The sequence below is a fragment of the Chroicocephalus ridibundus genome, chromosome 2, assembly GCF_963924245.1.
Source record: "Chroicocephalus ridibundus chromosome 2, bChrRid1.1, whole genome shotgun sequence".
Taxonomy (NCBI): domain Eukaryota; kingdom Metazoa; phylum Chordata; class Aves; order Charadriiformes; family Laridae; genus Chroicocephalus; species Chroicocephalus ridibundus.
In genome coordinates this window covers 126,613,473-126,628,868 of record NC_086285.1, presented here as the reverse complement: position 1 = coordinate 126,628,868, position 15,396 = coordinate 126,613,473, and the positions used below count along the sequence as shown (strand labels likewise).

Below are 15,396 nucleotides of genomic sequence, written 5' to 3'. Positions count from 1 at the left end.
TATCCCTCAGTAATTTGCCCCACAAAGACTGAACTGGAGCAGGAAGTTTGGTCTCCTGTTTTGCAGACTTTTGAGATCTGGCTAACACCTTGTTTTGGAAGGTGTCAGATTTTTAAATAGGCACAAATACACAGCTGGGAATTCAGAAAACAGCATCAGCTCATTCGGTCTGCTCAATCAAAGCTGGCCGGCAGGTCGAGGGAGGTGATTCTCCCCCTCTACTCCACTCTGGTGAGACCCCACCTGGAGTACTGCATTCAGCTCTGGGGACCTCAGCACAAGAAAGACATGGACCTGTTAGAGCAGGTCCAGAAGAGGGCCATGGAAATGATCAGAGGGCTGGAACATCTCTCTTGTGAGAAAGGTTGTTGTTCAGCCTGGAGAAGAGAAGATTCCTGGGAGACCTTATTGCAGCCTTTCAATATATAAAGGGGGCTTGTAAGAAAGACAAAGACTTCTTACCAAGGCCTGTAAGGACAAGGGGAAATAATTTTAAACTGAAAGAGGGTATATTTAGATAGGACATTAGGAAGAAATTTTTAATAAGGGTGGTAAGACACTGGAACAAGTTGCCCAGAGAAGCTCTGGATGGTCCAGAGTTCAAGTATTCAAGGTCAGGCTGGATGGGGCTTTGAGCACCCTGGTCTAGTGGAAGATATTCCTGTCCATGGTCGGAGGGTGGACCAAGTGTCCCAAACAAGAGGCCATTTGGTGCATATGCTTTTGGCTGCCTACCTCTGATTGAAACATTTGCAACAAATCCACCTTGCATTTCCATGACACAGGTCTGTTTTGACAGAGGGTAAGTTTTTTCAAATGACGAAGCTGACCAGCTCTTCTGGACAGCACAAAGACATTTCTCTAACAGGGTCAGGATGAGAATGCTGTGAAAAAACATTCGAAACGTGCAAACCCAAGCCCATCTCCACTGAAGATAAGTCAGTTGGATATACACTTAGTTTACTCCTGCTCTTTGTCATGTTTTCTTAGGTTTATGGGGCAATTTTTATCTGCTGCAACTTTTACTGTATAACCAGACAAGTACAGCTTAAATGACACGGCATAGAGATCGAGTTGTAGGTGTAGAAAGGACTAAGCAGACTGATTTGAAGTACGTAAAAGAGGATCTCCTAAGTGGAAGAAGGAGGAAGGAAGGCATGCAGAACAGCTAAGGCAGAGAGAATCATGAGCAGATAGAAAATGAACGCCTTTGAAAAAGGCATAGAAAGGAAGAAGGGCAAAGACACTGTGATTCAAAATAAAGCTTGGAAAAAATATAAAAAGAATATAATTTCTAAAATACTGTATTAACTACTTGCCACAGGGACACTATTTAAGATGAGGTATTGGGGTCTTCATGGATATCTTGATTGATATAATAAATTATGAACAAACATTTTCAAAGTTTCTTCCAACAGCTTCTAAATTAGTGTTCAACATACAGCATGAAGCATTTCTCACAGCTGAGAAAATGTTATGTGTTATTAAGAAAGGTAATTTAATCTGTGCTGGTTGCAAGGACAGAAAAGTCAAGCTGAACAAATGTGAAATCACGGCTAAAACAGGAAATGAAGAACTCATAGTAAGAGCAAAACTACATATAGCCCAGGAGAAAGAATCATCATTTAAAATATTAACTAAAAAAACCTGAAATTAAGATAGATAACCAATAAGTAAAAAAAAAAAAAATTCCAAGCAAACAGAGAGAAAATTAAGATTATGGAAAGAAAAATGACTGAATAAAAAGAAAGCATAAATAAAGTGATTTATGGTTTAAATTAAAATGTGGAGTTCAGAGTTTACTAAAATATTCAAATAGTGTGCTGCAATTAATGTTTTAAAATAAATACAAACAGCAACAAATGTGTAAAGCGATTATTTCTGAAGCAGAAACAGTCTTCATTAAAGACAGAAGACTAGAGCAGAATTTACCATTTGCTTCTTGCAGTTTCGGCTGTTGATTTATTTGAAATTCTGCCAAAAAAAAAGCAGTTAATAAATGATCTATCCTGTAACATTAAAGAAAAGGTTTGAAAGAAGAGAAGAAAAAGACTTTCTCTGATTCTAGACAATACAAGAAAACTTTTCTTCTCATTCATTCCCTCATAACTTTCTCACTATAATCTGTATCTATTATACAATGCAAACACAAAGTATGTTCTCTCAGTAAAATAACAAAGGAAGGCACAAAATGGTTACCTCTGATATTTAAAGTGTAAATTCATCTCAGATTTCTTCGGTGGAAAAAATTACAACTTACTGATCTTACTTTCATAAAGTAACAATAAACCTTACCTTGAGGGTACAGCTCAATTTCTGAATGAATTACACCTTGGGACATAAATGGAAGCCACCTAAGAATAAGAAAGAAAATAAGGAAGCAGGTAGGAATCAATTTTTTTCTCCACCATATTACCATATAACTGAATGATCCACATCTTATTTTCATACTGAATACATATAACAGCAAAGGGTGTCTACCTCTCAAATTTTAGTATTTGATTTGATAGATGTTAAAGTAGAAATTATTTGACTCCAAAGAAAAGAAAAATTTTTGTGCAAACTGAGCTGTGTTAAGTGTAAAATATTCCCGTGTCAAATTGAGAGACTCATGGGGCACGACTGTAGTTATTTGTGTAGCTAAACAGAAGAATATGGCACAGAACATGTTTTCAATACTATGGATTGAGTGCTAAGTATAATTTGTACATATCTATTGCAGTTTTTCTGAAAATCAAAGTTCAGTGATAAAAACAAAGATGGAACCAAATATTGTTCTTCCTTATTCTTCCTGTCCTCCTTGAGGACAGATAGATGGGTCCAAAAAAGTATAAATGAAGGCAAATATTGGTTAGGTTTCTTAGTCATGTTATCCTAGGCTATGGACAATTTTTGAAACCTTTTCATTCAGAACATGGATTACCAGCTCTTTTAGTTTCCTCCTGCTTGTTAAAAAGTCATCTGGTTTTCTACAGTTAAAAAAAAAAAAAATAATAATCAGCAAGCTTCTGAGCTGTTGGTTTTTATTTACGTGGTCCACTCCCATGGACCCTCCAGGAATGATGTAAACCATTCAGTCTCTTATAAATCTTGTTGGGAATCCAGTGTAAACTGGGTACGATGAGTCCAGAGCAGCTTTTGAAAGTTCCCTATTTTTTGTCTTGAAAACATTAACAGGCCAATTAATATAAGAACTAGTCCCTAAGAAATAAATTTTATCTTACTAGACAACTACTTATTTATATCGCTTCTGCTAAAATCTGACCACACAGGTATCTTCTGCAATCCCGCAATATTTAGCATAAATGCTAAAAAGTTTCAGTCTGTAACTAACAAATACCATGCAATTAAAATCCAGTGATAACTGTTGGCTGTTCAGAAACTGGTATCAGATTTTTTAAGTCAGATAAAATGCTGATGTTTCCCTAGCTAAATGAGAACAACTGCAGTATTTTTTTATACCCTGGATCTTAAAATATCAATGTAAAATAAAGGCTGAAGATTAATAAATTAGAGAGATTTCTGAAGAAAAACTTCCCCCCTCCTTGAATAAAGCACGCTGTTTCAGCTTTATATTTTGTCCAACATGGAAGCTACTCCTGACCCCCACCACTGACCTATTTTAACCCTTTTTCAGTGGTGGTCTTTCCTTGTAGAAAAGTTATGAATGAAAAAAACCACTCTCTGTTTTTTCTTGAGAGTGTCTGCCACTGAATAATTTTTGCTGGTCAACATCTGGTGTTAATTATCACAGAATTAATACAGCAAAGTGCCCTGACATGTATTGTCCCTAAACCATGTTACACACTAGAGGATGGCTATGACACAGTTGATTTTTCATGACTGAGGTAGGCAGCTGGCCTGATTTCTCTCTAGAACTTCCTGTTAGAAAATTTTACCTCTATTTTTTCAGAAAGGTAGCAACCACAGCTAGCAACAACAGCTGATCTGCATCCAAAACTACACCAGAGAAATTCTCAGTCTTATCCTACTGTTTAAAAACATTACTGATTGAAGAAAGATCTCAGTTACAGAGAGTTTTATGAAGGTGAGAGAGCATTTTTATTCCTGTTTTCAAGGATGCAACACCACAAGTGGCAAGAAGTTGCTCAAGGTTATGTAAAATAATCATAAAAATTCAGAAAAAAATAGGCATCCGGCATTTATTACAAAATGTTTAGTAAATATTATTAATTTAATAATATTAATTAAATATTATTACTTGTAGTGCCTCATCACACGGTCACATTGTTTCTCTACACTTCCTTCATTTCATCTGAATGATGCACATACCCATGAGACAGACTGCAAAACTAGAAACGCCAAATGTGGGATTACCATAATATTTTTCCAAACGTGCAAAATGTAATACATAACAATTGACTTTAAAGATGCTACCTTAATAACTTAAATGGAACAACCACAAAATAATTCTGACTTTTGGGCATCACATTTGTCTCTCTCGCAATGCTGTTTTTCATAAAGAGAGTTAATTTTAATTCTGAACGGCAAATCTGTTTTTCCCATTTAGAAATACACATTAACTTAGAAAATTTTTGTGTGCTTTACACTTGTTTCTTGAAGAGGTCGGTTAGTTAGACTTAGTTAGACACTGATTCTTGTATGATAAGACTGCGCTGTACAATCCAGTAACACAGCCACAATATAAGCATTTAACCTTTTATACATAACCATACAGCTTATTAACTCAAACAATCTGTTCTGGAACAATAAATTTTGTGAATTTTATGAAACTCCAAAATAATCCAAATTTGTCCTTTCCTGCAAAATTCATATTTAGTACATTTACTGGGATAATACTATTAGTGATATATATTTAAGAATATTTAAGAATATTCTTGTAAAAACTACCTTTCACAATGGAAAACATATTCCGAGTTGCTCTCAGCTTCTCTGACAATGACTTTATCACAGTACCAATACTGGGACTTGGCATTAGCCTCACAGCGCAACAGCACCTTCTGCAGTTTTCCAAGAGATACAGCTTCCACTTCAAAAGCATTGATCTAGAAGACAGAGCAGGCAGCACTCCACAATTTACCACCACTAAGAAAGTCTGAAAGTTGAAGTATTTTAAAAGCCCGATTAACTCTCACAATGCACAAAGATTCCTTTTGTTTTTGACAACAGCTGGACTGTATTCAAAGTGGTTGGACCTGAAAAGTTAAATGTCTTTTGATTATGTCTGATTAAAATCAGACTGTAGTAACAATCCCAAATAAATTGGTTTTTCAGCTGTCATCCAAGATGCTGCATGCAACCCTTCACTATTGTTTCGATACCTCAACATTTACAATTATTCTTCTCTAGGTAAGAACCAGTTAAAACTATTATTTCCTTTCTTGATATTTATTTAAAATACAGACTTTCTCATCCTTTTCTCTTTTTGGTCTCACCTCCTCTATTTACATTTTATTCTGCTGGAAGAAACTGAAATCTGACATGCCGCTTTCCCCGCGTTATTCATTTAGGCTTGTGCTTCCAGTTGGCAAAGATTCTTTTCAGAGGAGCCTGAAGCTGATCAGGTGAAAGGTTCAGGCTGGTAATTTTCTGTCAGAGTGAAAAGCATATAGCTTTCTCTCTCTAAACATAACGGTCCAGGTCACACTTGTCAGTAGAAGGAAAATGAAGGAAAGACCTACACTGGAAAATTCATATCTGTAAAGTTCTCAGTCCTTAGCAAACGGCAGAATTGAGACTGCCTCTGGAACTTTACTTCTCCCTTGTGTACATGTAATATATGATCACAAGCTATTCTCTCTGAAGGATCCCTGCCTCAAATTGTGCTCAGACAGGACTGCAGCTTTTTAATACTTCTTTTTATCTTCATTATCTTTATGACTCTATGCATTATTTACTGCAACCACCCAAACAGTTCAGTGAAGCAGAACTGATTTCCCCAGTGACTTCACTTTTGCACTTTTTCGATCGTACCCCAGCTTTCTGCAAATGCTGATATCTATTTTTTGAAAGGCCATCTGCATAATGTTTCATTTTACCTATACAGTTAAAGAACAGAGATTATTGCCAAAAGCTGTCAAAGATGCAAAGTAGTTTTGGGTGCTCAACTGAGAAACAGAGGGATTATTTATTGGCGTATTTAGCATTTCAAAGAGTTTACTATGTCCAGAGCAGAATTGTCTTTCAACAGAATCCAGTTACAGCTATGGTTGCTCAGGAAAGTTAAAGTGGTTATGCAACAAAACAGAAGCATATAAAAAGTGGTCACTCAGGGAAGCTTTACTTGAAATGGTTTGCCCAATATCATGTAGAATATCCGTGGCGGAGATGAAATCAAATTGTTCAAGTCAGCATTCAACTGCCTCTGTCATAAAATGATATATCCCAGGTCCTGCTCTGCCTCTCCGTGCAATCCACTCTCTCGTTCACCCATTTCCATAACAAAGGGCACTTTGAACCAGCCCCCCTAGCCCCTGTATTAATAATATGCTGAATTTACTATCAGTCTGGCTAGAATAACCCACTCAGAAAACTCCACTTAAATTCTCAATTTCATTTGGAATAAAACTTTATATCTAATACATTAGTAATGGTATAAAATATATATTCTGAAATAGTATAGATACTTCTGAAGTTTGCCAGTGGGTTATTGTTATGCTTCACATTTTAGATACTGCTTTTTATTTTCTAATTAGGTGTTCCACTAACAGCTTGATACCATAACCATACCATAACTTGTATGTTAGACATGCAAGTGTTAATTCTCAATAGCTCACAAAGGAAGAAACAGGTTTAACAGAAGGTGATAAGAAGGCTAGAGGCAGAGCTAAGATTAAATTCAGTAGTTCCTGAAATTCAACCATACACTGCTGCAGAAAATCAGGACAATGTATACTTTAATTATAGGGGAGATCAGAGGTAATTGAAAGAAAAATCACTTTAAATCTGCCCTGTATTAATCACAATACTATACTATTATACCTTAAAAGAAATACATAACAAACAGTCCTACTAAGATCTGAAATCATGGAACAATTTCTGTGCAGTTACTTCGAGCCAGCTGTAACTCATTACACCTCAAAAGAATATGTTTTAAATTCATAGGCAGCTCTTCTCATCATTGTAGGGGAGTTCTTCAAATGATTTTTCTTCTCCTTTTCCTGCCTGTGTTTTCACTCTTCTAATCATTCCTGGATCAGTGGAAAATTATTTTCCTTAGTTTTTAAAAATTATTTTGCTCAACCTCTGTGATCTTTTTTCTTAGGAACCTGTTAAGACCATATAAGTTACGTAGTTATATGGCTAAGCAAATTGTTTTTCAGACTTACCATTCCTCTCTGAAATGTCACTGGTATACCAGATTTATGCAGAAGTCTTAGACCAGAATCTCCTCTTTTTCCATAGATACACAGGTAAACTGCAGAATCTGTGTCAGCTTGCTCCAAATCACCAGTGTAGACATAAACATGGTATAAAACAACTTCCAAAAATAACAAAAAGAAGAAAATACAAGTTATGTGTAATCATAACTCATTTTACTCACTATTCTAGCTTAATGTAAACGACCCCAGCAATTGATTTGCAATTCATTTTCTGGAATATACTCCAGAAATCAGTCTAGCTGTTTTTAAGATTGCTAAGACCACATTTATGAGTGTATAGCAAATGGAATATAATTCAGATGACATTAATACTGAAAACCAGGTAACTAATATATACGTCACCGTGCAACTGAAGTACACACATACCTGGATAGATAGGTTTTCCAGCTTCTACTACTGGAAGTTCACAGACAAAATCTCTATCATCACAATTTTTTGATAACCATGTGTTTGCTGGAAAATTCAGTGTTTTCTTGCTCTTTAGATGTTGCAGTGTCACCTAGAGAAGAAGCAATTCCAACTATGACTCAGTTCACTCTTTCCAGTGCTTTGCTTCTCAACAGCAAAATGTATTTTTGTACATCTTTCTTCTATCTCAGAAAACAATAACATGATCTGTAAATATGATGTACAAAATTGCAGTATGAAAACATTGTTATTTTTAATTCTTGGAACAAACAAGTCTGTAATCGAAATTTGCTTTTTTGCCATAAGAAATGTCACCAATTTCTGTCAGTGAACCACCTCTATCTAACACTGCCTGGAGTACTGAAGACTGAAAACTTTCTGGTATGTGAAGTTATGTGAGAATGAGCTTTTGGAAGATGTGGAAAGATTGACACATTTTTTTATATTAAAATGAAATCAGGATGGAACTCATCATCTACATACTTCTGAACTTTGGCAAGGAAAGGATATGTTGAAATATTAAATCAATTTGTATTATATTTGGCTCTTCTACAGCAGAACAAAAGACAACCTGGATAGCAGCACCCTCTATATATTCCTCTGAAGATAGGTAGAATTCAAATTCTCAAGTACTCAAGTACAGTCTCACTGTACTTTATGATAGCTGTCTTACTTTTTTCCTATAACTAAAGCCATCTTTCCTCTCTTCAATGGGAACAGTTTTTGTTGGTGTTGAGTTACAGCAATGCTTACTACATTTTTTCCATAGGCCTTCACTAGCAGAAGGAAATCAGTGCCAAAAAGTTGTCTTTCTGCAGTTATGTTTTGAGTGTGCATATAGTATGAGTAAGCCTTGCAAACAAAATTATGAAAACTAGTATTCACATTCAAATTCTAACACTTAGGAAATCAAGACAATATATAACTTTATCTCGCTTTTCCAATAAAATATTATTTTAAGTAAAATAAACACTTCTTTTAACACCAAAGCATGTATTTACTCTAACATGAAATACTTTTGCAGCAGTGATTCTTAATCTCTAATGTTTATTGGCAGAGCTCCCCCTGCTGATTCATAACAATTGCAAATATTAACTGCTTTGTCAGAAAAACACAGCTTTCAACTTGATTTATTCCTTTCTGTGAAAAGAAATATTTGAAATCCCAGGGTTACCCTATGAAATTTGGACCCAAATGTTAAAGAAATGTTTTGTCACCACCAGGATGGAAAGTAGGATTCCTGCAATCATTTGAGCAACAGAAATATTTATACTTACATTTAGTTTTGGTACAGTCACAGTTAAGGCCTTTGGATAACGTAAAAATCTGTTATTACTGTTTAATTCTGGTTGTCTAAATCAGAATTTTTAAGATGAATTAAAGGCCAAAGCAAAAATTTGTGTCTCTTACAGATTCAAAATGAGAAACAGAAGACAAATACCTATCTGTGATTCTGAAATAAACCTTACATGGGGGTCAGTGTTAGCAAGAGTTTAGTATAAATTTAATCCGGTGAATATCACTAAATATCAGGAGAAAAATACAGTTAAAACAGAAGTAGAGAAGAATAATTAATTCACCAAATTGAAAAAACCCAGCACTTTCTTTTTCCATGAAAAGGGTCATAATTGTGAGCTATGTTTGTGCCAATTAGGACTAGCCTACTCTTAAGCAAACTTCATTCATTCTTCTCATGTAGTTGTCATAGAATAATTCTTGCTCCATCATTTTCCATTTCTCATCGCTGAAATTTATAGCTAGAATCGCCCTAACACACACTGAAGAGTACAGGTGAGCTTTCAGAAAGCAAAACTTAGTAGAACCCATCAATACACTAAAACCGGTATCTATGAACTACATAAATTAGGATAATTGCAAAATAATCCTACATATTTCCCGTCCTCAGGAGGTGGACTGTATCTGTGCTTTTGTCATGTCTAAAGCAACCTAAGAACACAAAGCAATAAGAACGTATCACAATCAGCATTTTTTGATTCATGAATCTATGGCTTCATGAAAAGATAGGCTTTTACTTCATACAAAAATTAACAAAGCAGGGAAAAATCACCATAAAAAAATCTCACCCTTTGTAAGTTCCACTCTGATTGTTCATTCAGTAACCCATCAAGTTCAATTCTTATCTTGTAGATATTCCCAATGCTTTTTATTTTAACCTGAATAAAGCCAGAACAATACAACATATAACTACATACAAAAAAAACCCATTTAACTTACAGTTTAAAATAGTGTGGTAGAGGCTGCATGCCCATTAAGTAAGACCATGCCTTGCAAACTAACACTGTATCCAATTCATGATTAAGAGTCATTTCAGTCTCTGTCTCCCACACACATGGAAGAAGTGGCATCTCAACAGCAAGCACAGGCCTATGAATTCTGTGCCTAAAACTGTTACAGCCTTCAGGACATCTCACCAAAAAAGAAACCCTAAACATTTCCCTTCCTGTATTTTCAATCGTCATATGTGAAATAACTCAAATACACTGGTACGCCAAAATGAAGCATACAAAAATTTTTGAGACCTTAAAGAATAAGCTCTCAAAAGCTAGCAGAACATCTGCAAAACTGGAAGTCACCGACACTATCTTCGCCTTCTGACTCCGATTTGCATTCATTTGCACTTTCAAGCATTATATATGCTCTTACTTATGAAATTTACTCTATGCAACCCTATCATATCTGAGCTTTATTTGAAGCTTAACCATTATTTAAAGTGAGCATAAATAATTTTAGATCATTTGTAATGTACTGCTAGGAAAGGAAATGTAAGTGTGTTATCATGTCATTTATCAAACAACAATTCTCTTAATAAAAAGTTGGTTACAGCCTATTCCTCTCCATCATGTATATCCAAAAAAGCTATTTACGTTGTACAAAAATTATTTTCTTTTCGTTTTAGAAACATCTATTAGTATATTACCCACTCATTCTTTACCTTCATTAATAAAAAGCCCTTTTCTCTTTTCAGAGGTCAGAATTACCTCAGTTCCTATATCAGCTTTTAGCTGCCTCTTTGTGCTTTTGTATAATCAACTTTTATGTTATGGTCGCAGAGTTATCATGCTTTAGTCAAAGATTTCTAGAGTCAAACAGCTTTTACTCTTGATTTCCCTAGCATTGAAATGCACTCAGTAAATTGCAACGGTTGGTTGCGAAAGAATCTGTGGAATTCACAGCTGTCTTTGTATTGGTATAGTTGCTACATTGACCTGAATTTCATTAACAGAATAAATGTTAATTACAGGCTTGCAACACTGATATCACAGTATGGTTCCTGTCTTTTTCATTGGCTTAAGAAAATAGCTTTATTCTGTTGAGTCAGTTTCTGATATCCTTGCTTATGCTGCATAATATTTCTCTCTGTAAGTAGTCTTACTAGAGGTAACCTGGAGACTTTGGGATTCAAGCAGTAGTAAAGAAAGGGCATATACACAGCTTGACTGAAAAAACAACTGTTGTCATTTCCCGCATTCCACAAACAAGTTGACCCACTTCTCAAGTAATATGAGATAGTCTTCTCATTCACAGAGCTGGTGTTCACTGAATATCCGGTACTGTCATGTTGTCTGTTTATTCTAATGAATCCCTCTTTAGGCTTTTGGTTAAAAAAAAAAAAAGTTCATCATCGTTTCACGTATCAATACAAAACATAAATGTACTGGACTTTGTCAGAATGCAAAGAGTGACTTCTGCCTAAAACAAGTAGAACCAGAAGAAATGCTCTGGTAGCCTTGATTTTTCTCATGCACGGTCTTAGAAAGGATTAAACAGGCAATTACTACTCACATGGGTAAGGTAAGAGAGGGAAGGCTACATATGAATGGTTTTCATTTCTCAAGATAATTCTACTCAAATTTTTCATAGTTGGGCATGCTGCTGATGAAGTGGAAGGCTAAAGAAAACTGATTCCAAATTACCTGATTATTACAGGTTTTCTGAAGCTGTTTTCTTCCTAGAACTCCTGGCCAGAGCTATGATTAAGTTGATTATTTTAAAAAATAAAAACTGGTATCTTCTGCTCTAGAAAATATCAGTGAAAACATATTAAGCTCAAAGATGCAAATGGTAAAAAAAAGATGTAATTTTTTTAAGTCTTGCATTCCTATCCTCATTCCAAGACTTATCCTGCTAAACAAGTACAGGGTAGTACTTGTTTAAAGTTTAAAAGGAAAAAAAAAAGAAGAACGAGCTCTTACTCATAGGCTTTTTCTTTGTGGATTTATCTCCTGCAGACTAAATGCAGACATTTGCTGTTTCATGCCTGAAAGCAATAGTGTCAGCGTGATGTAAAGAATCATAGTAGTAAGCCCCAGGTGCTGAGAGAAAGATTCTGCTCTCTCACAAGATCAATATCCACAGCACACAGCCATAATGGGCAATATCTATTTTAGAGAAGAGAAATTGGTCCATCTCTTAAGAATGTATAGATTAACATCGCAAACATGCCATTACCCATCGTTGCTTATAAATTATTCAGTAATTAGGACAACTGGATTCCCCGTGGATCATAATATATAGCCTACATGCTTAGAAAATGAATATTACAGTTGGTTATCTTCTGCATATGCCCTATTCATAGAGACTATTATTATTAATATTATTGACAGTAACAATCTTGGTTTTTGTCAAGATTGAACTAGAAGAGTTGATGACTGAAGAAAAAAAATTTGCACAAAATGTGAAAAATGTGACTTCTTCAGTAAAGCTGAAGACAGCAATGTGTTATATGCATCTCAGACAGAAAAATTTAAGCAAAACAGAAATTTTAGCCCCTTTGGTAATTTCCTCTCAGCCTACCTAGACATAGTTTCCTTATTACAGTAGAGGTGGAGTAATTCTTAAATAATAGCAGAAGTCTTTGTGCTTTTATGACATGATAATGTGTAGTTTGTATTGGGCTCTTAGTAATTCCACAGGTAAAGTTTCTCACATTTCAGCTATTTATAATAAGGAGGCTGAAAAAGGGTTTTCTTCCTTAAATGAACTGGTTCCACACTGTACATTTTATAGTATGCTTTTAAAACTGAATGCATGAAGATTTCATTACTAAAAATCCTCAAATGATATACAAGTCTTACATCACACAGGTTTGTTTAGGAGTGGATAGTTTCTAAAGATAGTTTCAAATCAATTGCCTCAAGGCAATCAATTTACTCCTGCAGTTGTCCCATTTGGGCTACTACATGAGGGAGAGGGGGTTAAAAGAAAGAGTATTTTCTCTGTTGCTAACTATATGCATGAAACTGATTTAACGCAGAATTCAAAGAGATTAGATAGAGATTTATTTTATGCAGTAAACAAAGGAGAAAAACATTTTTTCCTTTCACATGACAGAAAAAATCTTTGGAAAGGTACACATTAAAATAATGTTCTTAGCCTTCATTAGCTACCTGAAATTCATCCTCCTGCCTGGGAAGAAACAGCTGCTTTCTGTTGTCCTTGCCAAGAGTTATCGGTCCAGCTACTCCTCTGTCTCCACATATCCAGAGAACGACATTTGCTTCAGTTCCTGCATTTCCTGTCAGCATTGACACTTTCCATTCATCATCTGAAGGAAGGGGACACTCACCACCTTGGGGATTTCTCATTTCCTCTGTGAAATACAGAACATTAGTGGGAGATGAAAATCGACATGAAACTGCCAGTTCCTGTTGTAACTTCAGCACATAAGGAGACCATAACAGAGAAGGGATTGTATTTTTTCATGGCAAGTGAGATAGTCTGAAAAGATTGATTTATGTTTCTTGTCTAGACCAAAATGTACTGATTAGTTGAGCTACAAGAATAAACTGGAAAAGAACAAGCATCAGTCACATGCACTACTTTCGTATTATTCTTTATACATATTCTGGTGTAGAATAAGGATGCTGTGATCCAGAACTATGGCCATTAAATCAGTATTTCTGGTTCCTTAGCCTGACATTTAGAGCTGAGTAGAATTACTTGTAAATACTCCTCTAATGCCTTGTGTTGGGACATTATTAGCAGAATCATACATCTGAGAATAGAGAAATTTTCGTTTCAAATGAAAAATAATATTCAGGAAATTAACTTTCTTCAAGTTAAATATTAATTAAATACTGTAAAATACTCAGAAAAGAGCACAATATATCCTTGCCCAGCCATACTTAAGCATACAGTGCAAGCATTTGGGCTAAGGCACGTTCTGCATGAATGAGACAATAGCAGCACAGTATCACTTTATGAATAAATTTCACAGCTTTAATGGATCAGCAAAGATAATTTTGGAAAACATATATTTCACTTTAGAATAGCATGTAGTGATCTTTCATCTGCCCTTAAGAAAAAAAAATATATGTATATGCAAAGGTGTCAAATGGCACCTCTGCACATGAGATGTGAAAAAATAGACTCTTAGGATGAAAGAATTTAGTTTTGAGTATTCTAATCAAAGTGGAGTTTACAAACATCGGATGTCTGAAACACTACTTTTCAATAATGGAACCACTGACCATGAAGTCCTCTCCAAAAGAGGGAGTCCTTGCCCCCAGGAATTTATAATCTGTTCTGAAACGAGAGGTAGATCTAAACCCTAAATTTGAAAAGATGAACCAACATATTTTCTGTATACTGTGTTGTAAAGGGGTTCCCAAACTGCTCTTCATGAGGCCTTTTCATGCGACTGCAAAGAGACGTTTTAATATGCTAACCATAATGAATATAATCTGTGCTGCAGATTAATTTTCTTTTGTATCCCCCAGCTCATTCTTCATCCATTAAGTAGCTTTCTATGAACCAAGCTTTTGCAGGCCAGAGGCTCCAAACACATAATGGAATTAACTCACAATTTTGCAGAAGTCATAAATAGCCACAGATACGGATTTGTTGAAGAATTCCCAGTGCACCACTATGTATGTTCCTGCTGCACTGCATACCTTGCTATCAGAGCCCTTTGCTTTTTTATTTGCTTGGTTAAAATACTGTACCAGGTTTCTCTGGGGTGGAGTTTTTTCTTTCACTTATTAAACTGCCTTTACCTCACAGAGGAAGAAAAAAAGAATCAAATACCCACATACTAAAAAAAAGAAAACAAAAAAAACCAAACAAACAAACAAAAAAAAAAACAAAACCTAGAAAAACAAGTGATGCAAAAGCAATCACGCACCACCAGCAGAATGATGCCCAGCTAGTCCCCAAGGAATGACTACTTTGGAAAAACTCCTCTCCAGTTTTATTGCTGAGCATGGCAAGATATGGTATGGAGTATCTCTTTGGTCAGTTGGGGTCAGCTGTGTCCCCTCCCAGCCTCTTGCCATCATCACCCCATCTACTCGCTGGGAGCGCAGAGTGAGAAACAGAGATGGACTCGGTGCCGTGCAAGCACTGCTCAGCAACAGCTAAAACATCGGTGTGTTATCAACACGGCTTTGGTCACCAGGCTAAAAAACAGGACCAGACAGACCGCTACGAAGAAAATTACGTTCACCCCAGCCAAGCCCAGTACAAATATGAAAGAAAATAAAGCAATACCTATGATAGAAATTTGCAAAATTTATCTGACTATGTTTTGTTGCTAGCATTAAAATCTAAGTTTGAAGGCAAAGTGAAAACCAGTTTTGAATCCTTAAGACTTGCTGCTTAAACT

At 35.6% G+C, this 15,396-nt stretch overlaps 1 protein-coding gene across 1 annotated transcript in view; it reads right to left on the bottom strand.

The window, feature by feature from the left end:
• Positions 1-15,396, bottom strand: part of LOC134511988 (lipoxygenase homology domain-containing protein 1-like) — a 143,817-nt gene that overhangs the window by 121,138 nt on the left and 7,283 nt on the right. The window contains exons 4-9 of the mRNA XM_063326878.1: positions 13,181-13,383; positions 9,857-9,946; positions 7,731-7,863; positions 7,311-7,462; positions 4,873-5,027; positions 2,296-2,354 (exon numbers count right to left, since the gene is read on the bottom strand). Of these exons, the coding sequence (XP_063182948.1) occupies positions 2,296-2,354; positions 4,873-5,027; positions 7,311-7,462; positions 7,731-7,863; positions 9,857-9,946; positions 13,181-13,383 (792 nt within the window). The remainder of the gene's footprint in view (positions 1-2,295; positions 2,355-4,872; positions 5,028-7,310; positions 7,463-7,730; positions 7,864-9,856; positions 9,947-13,180; positions 13,384-15,396) is intronic.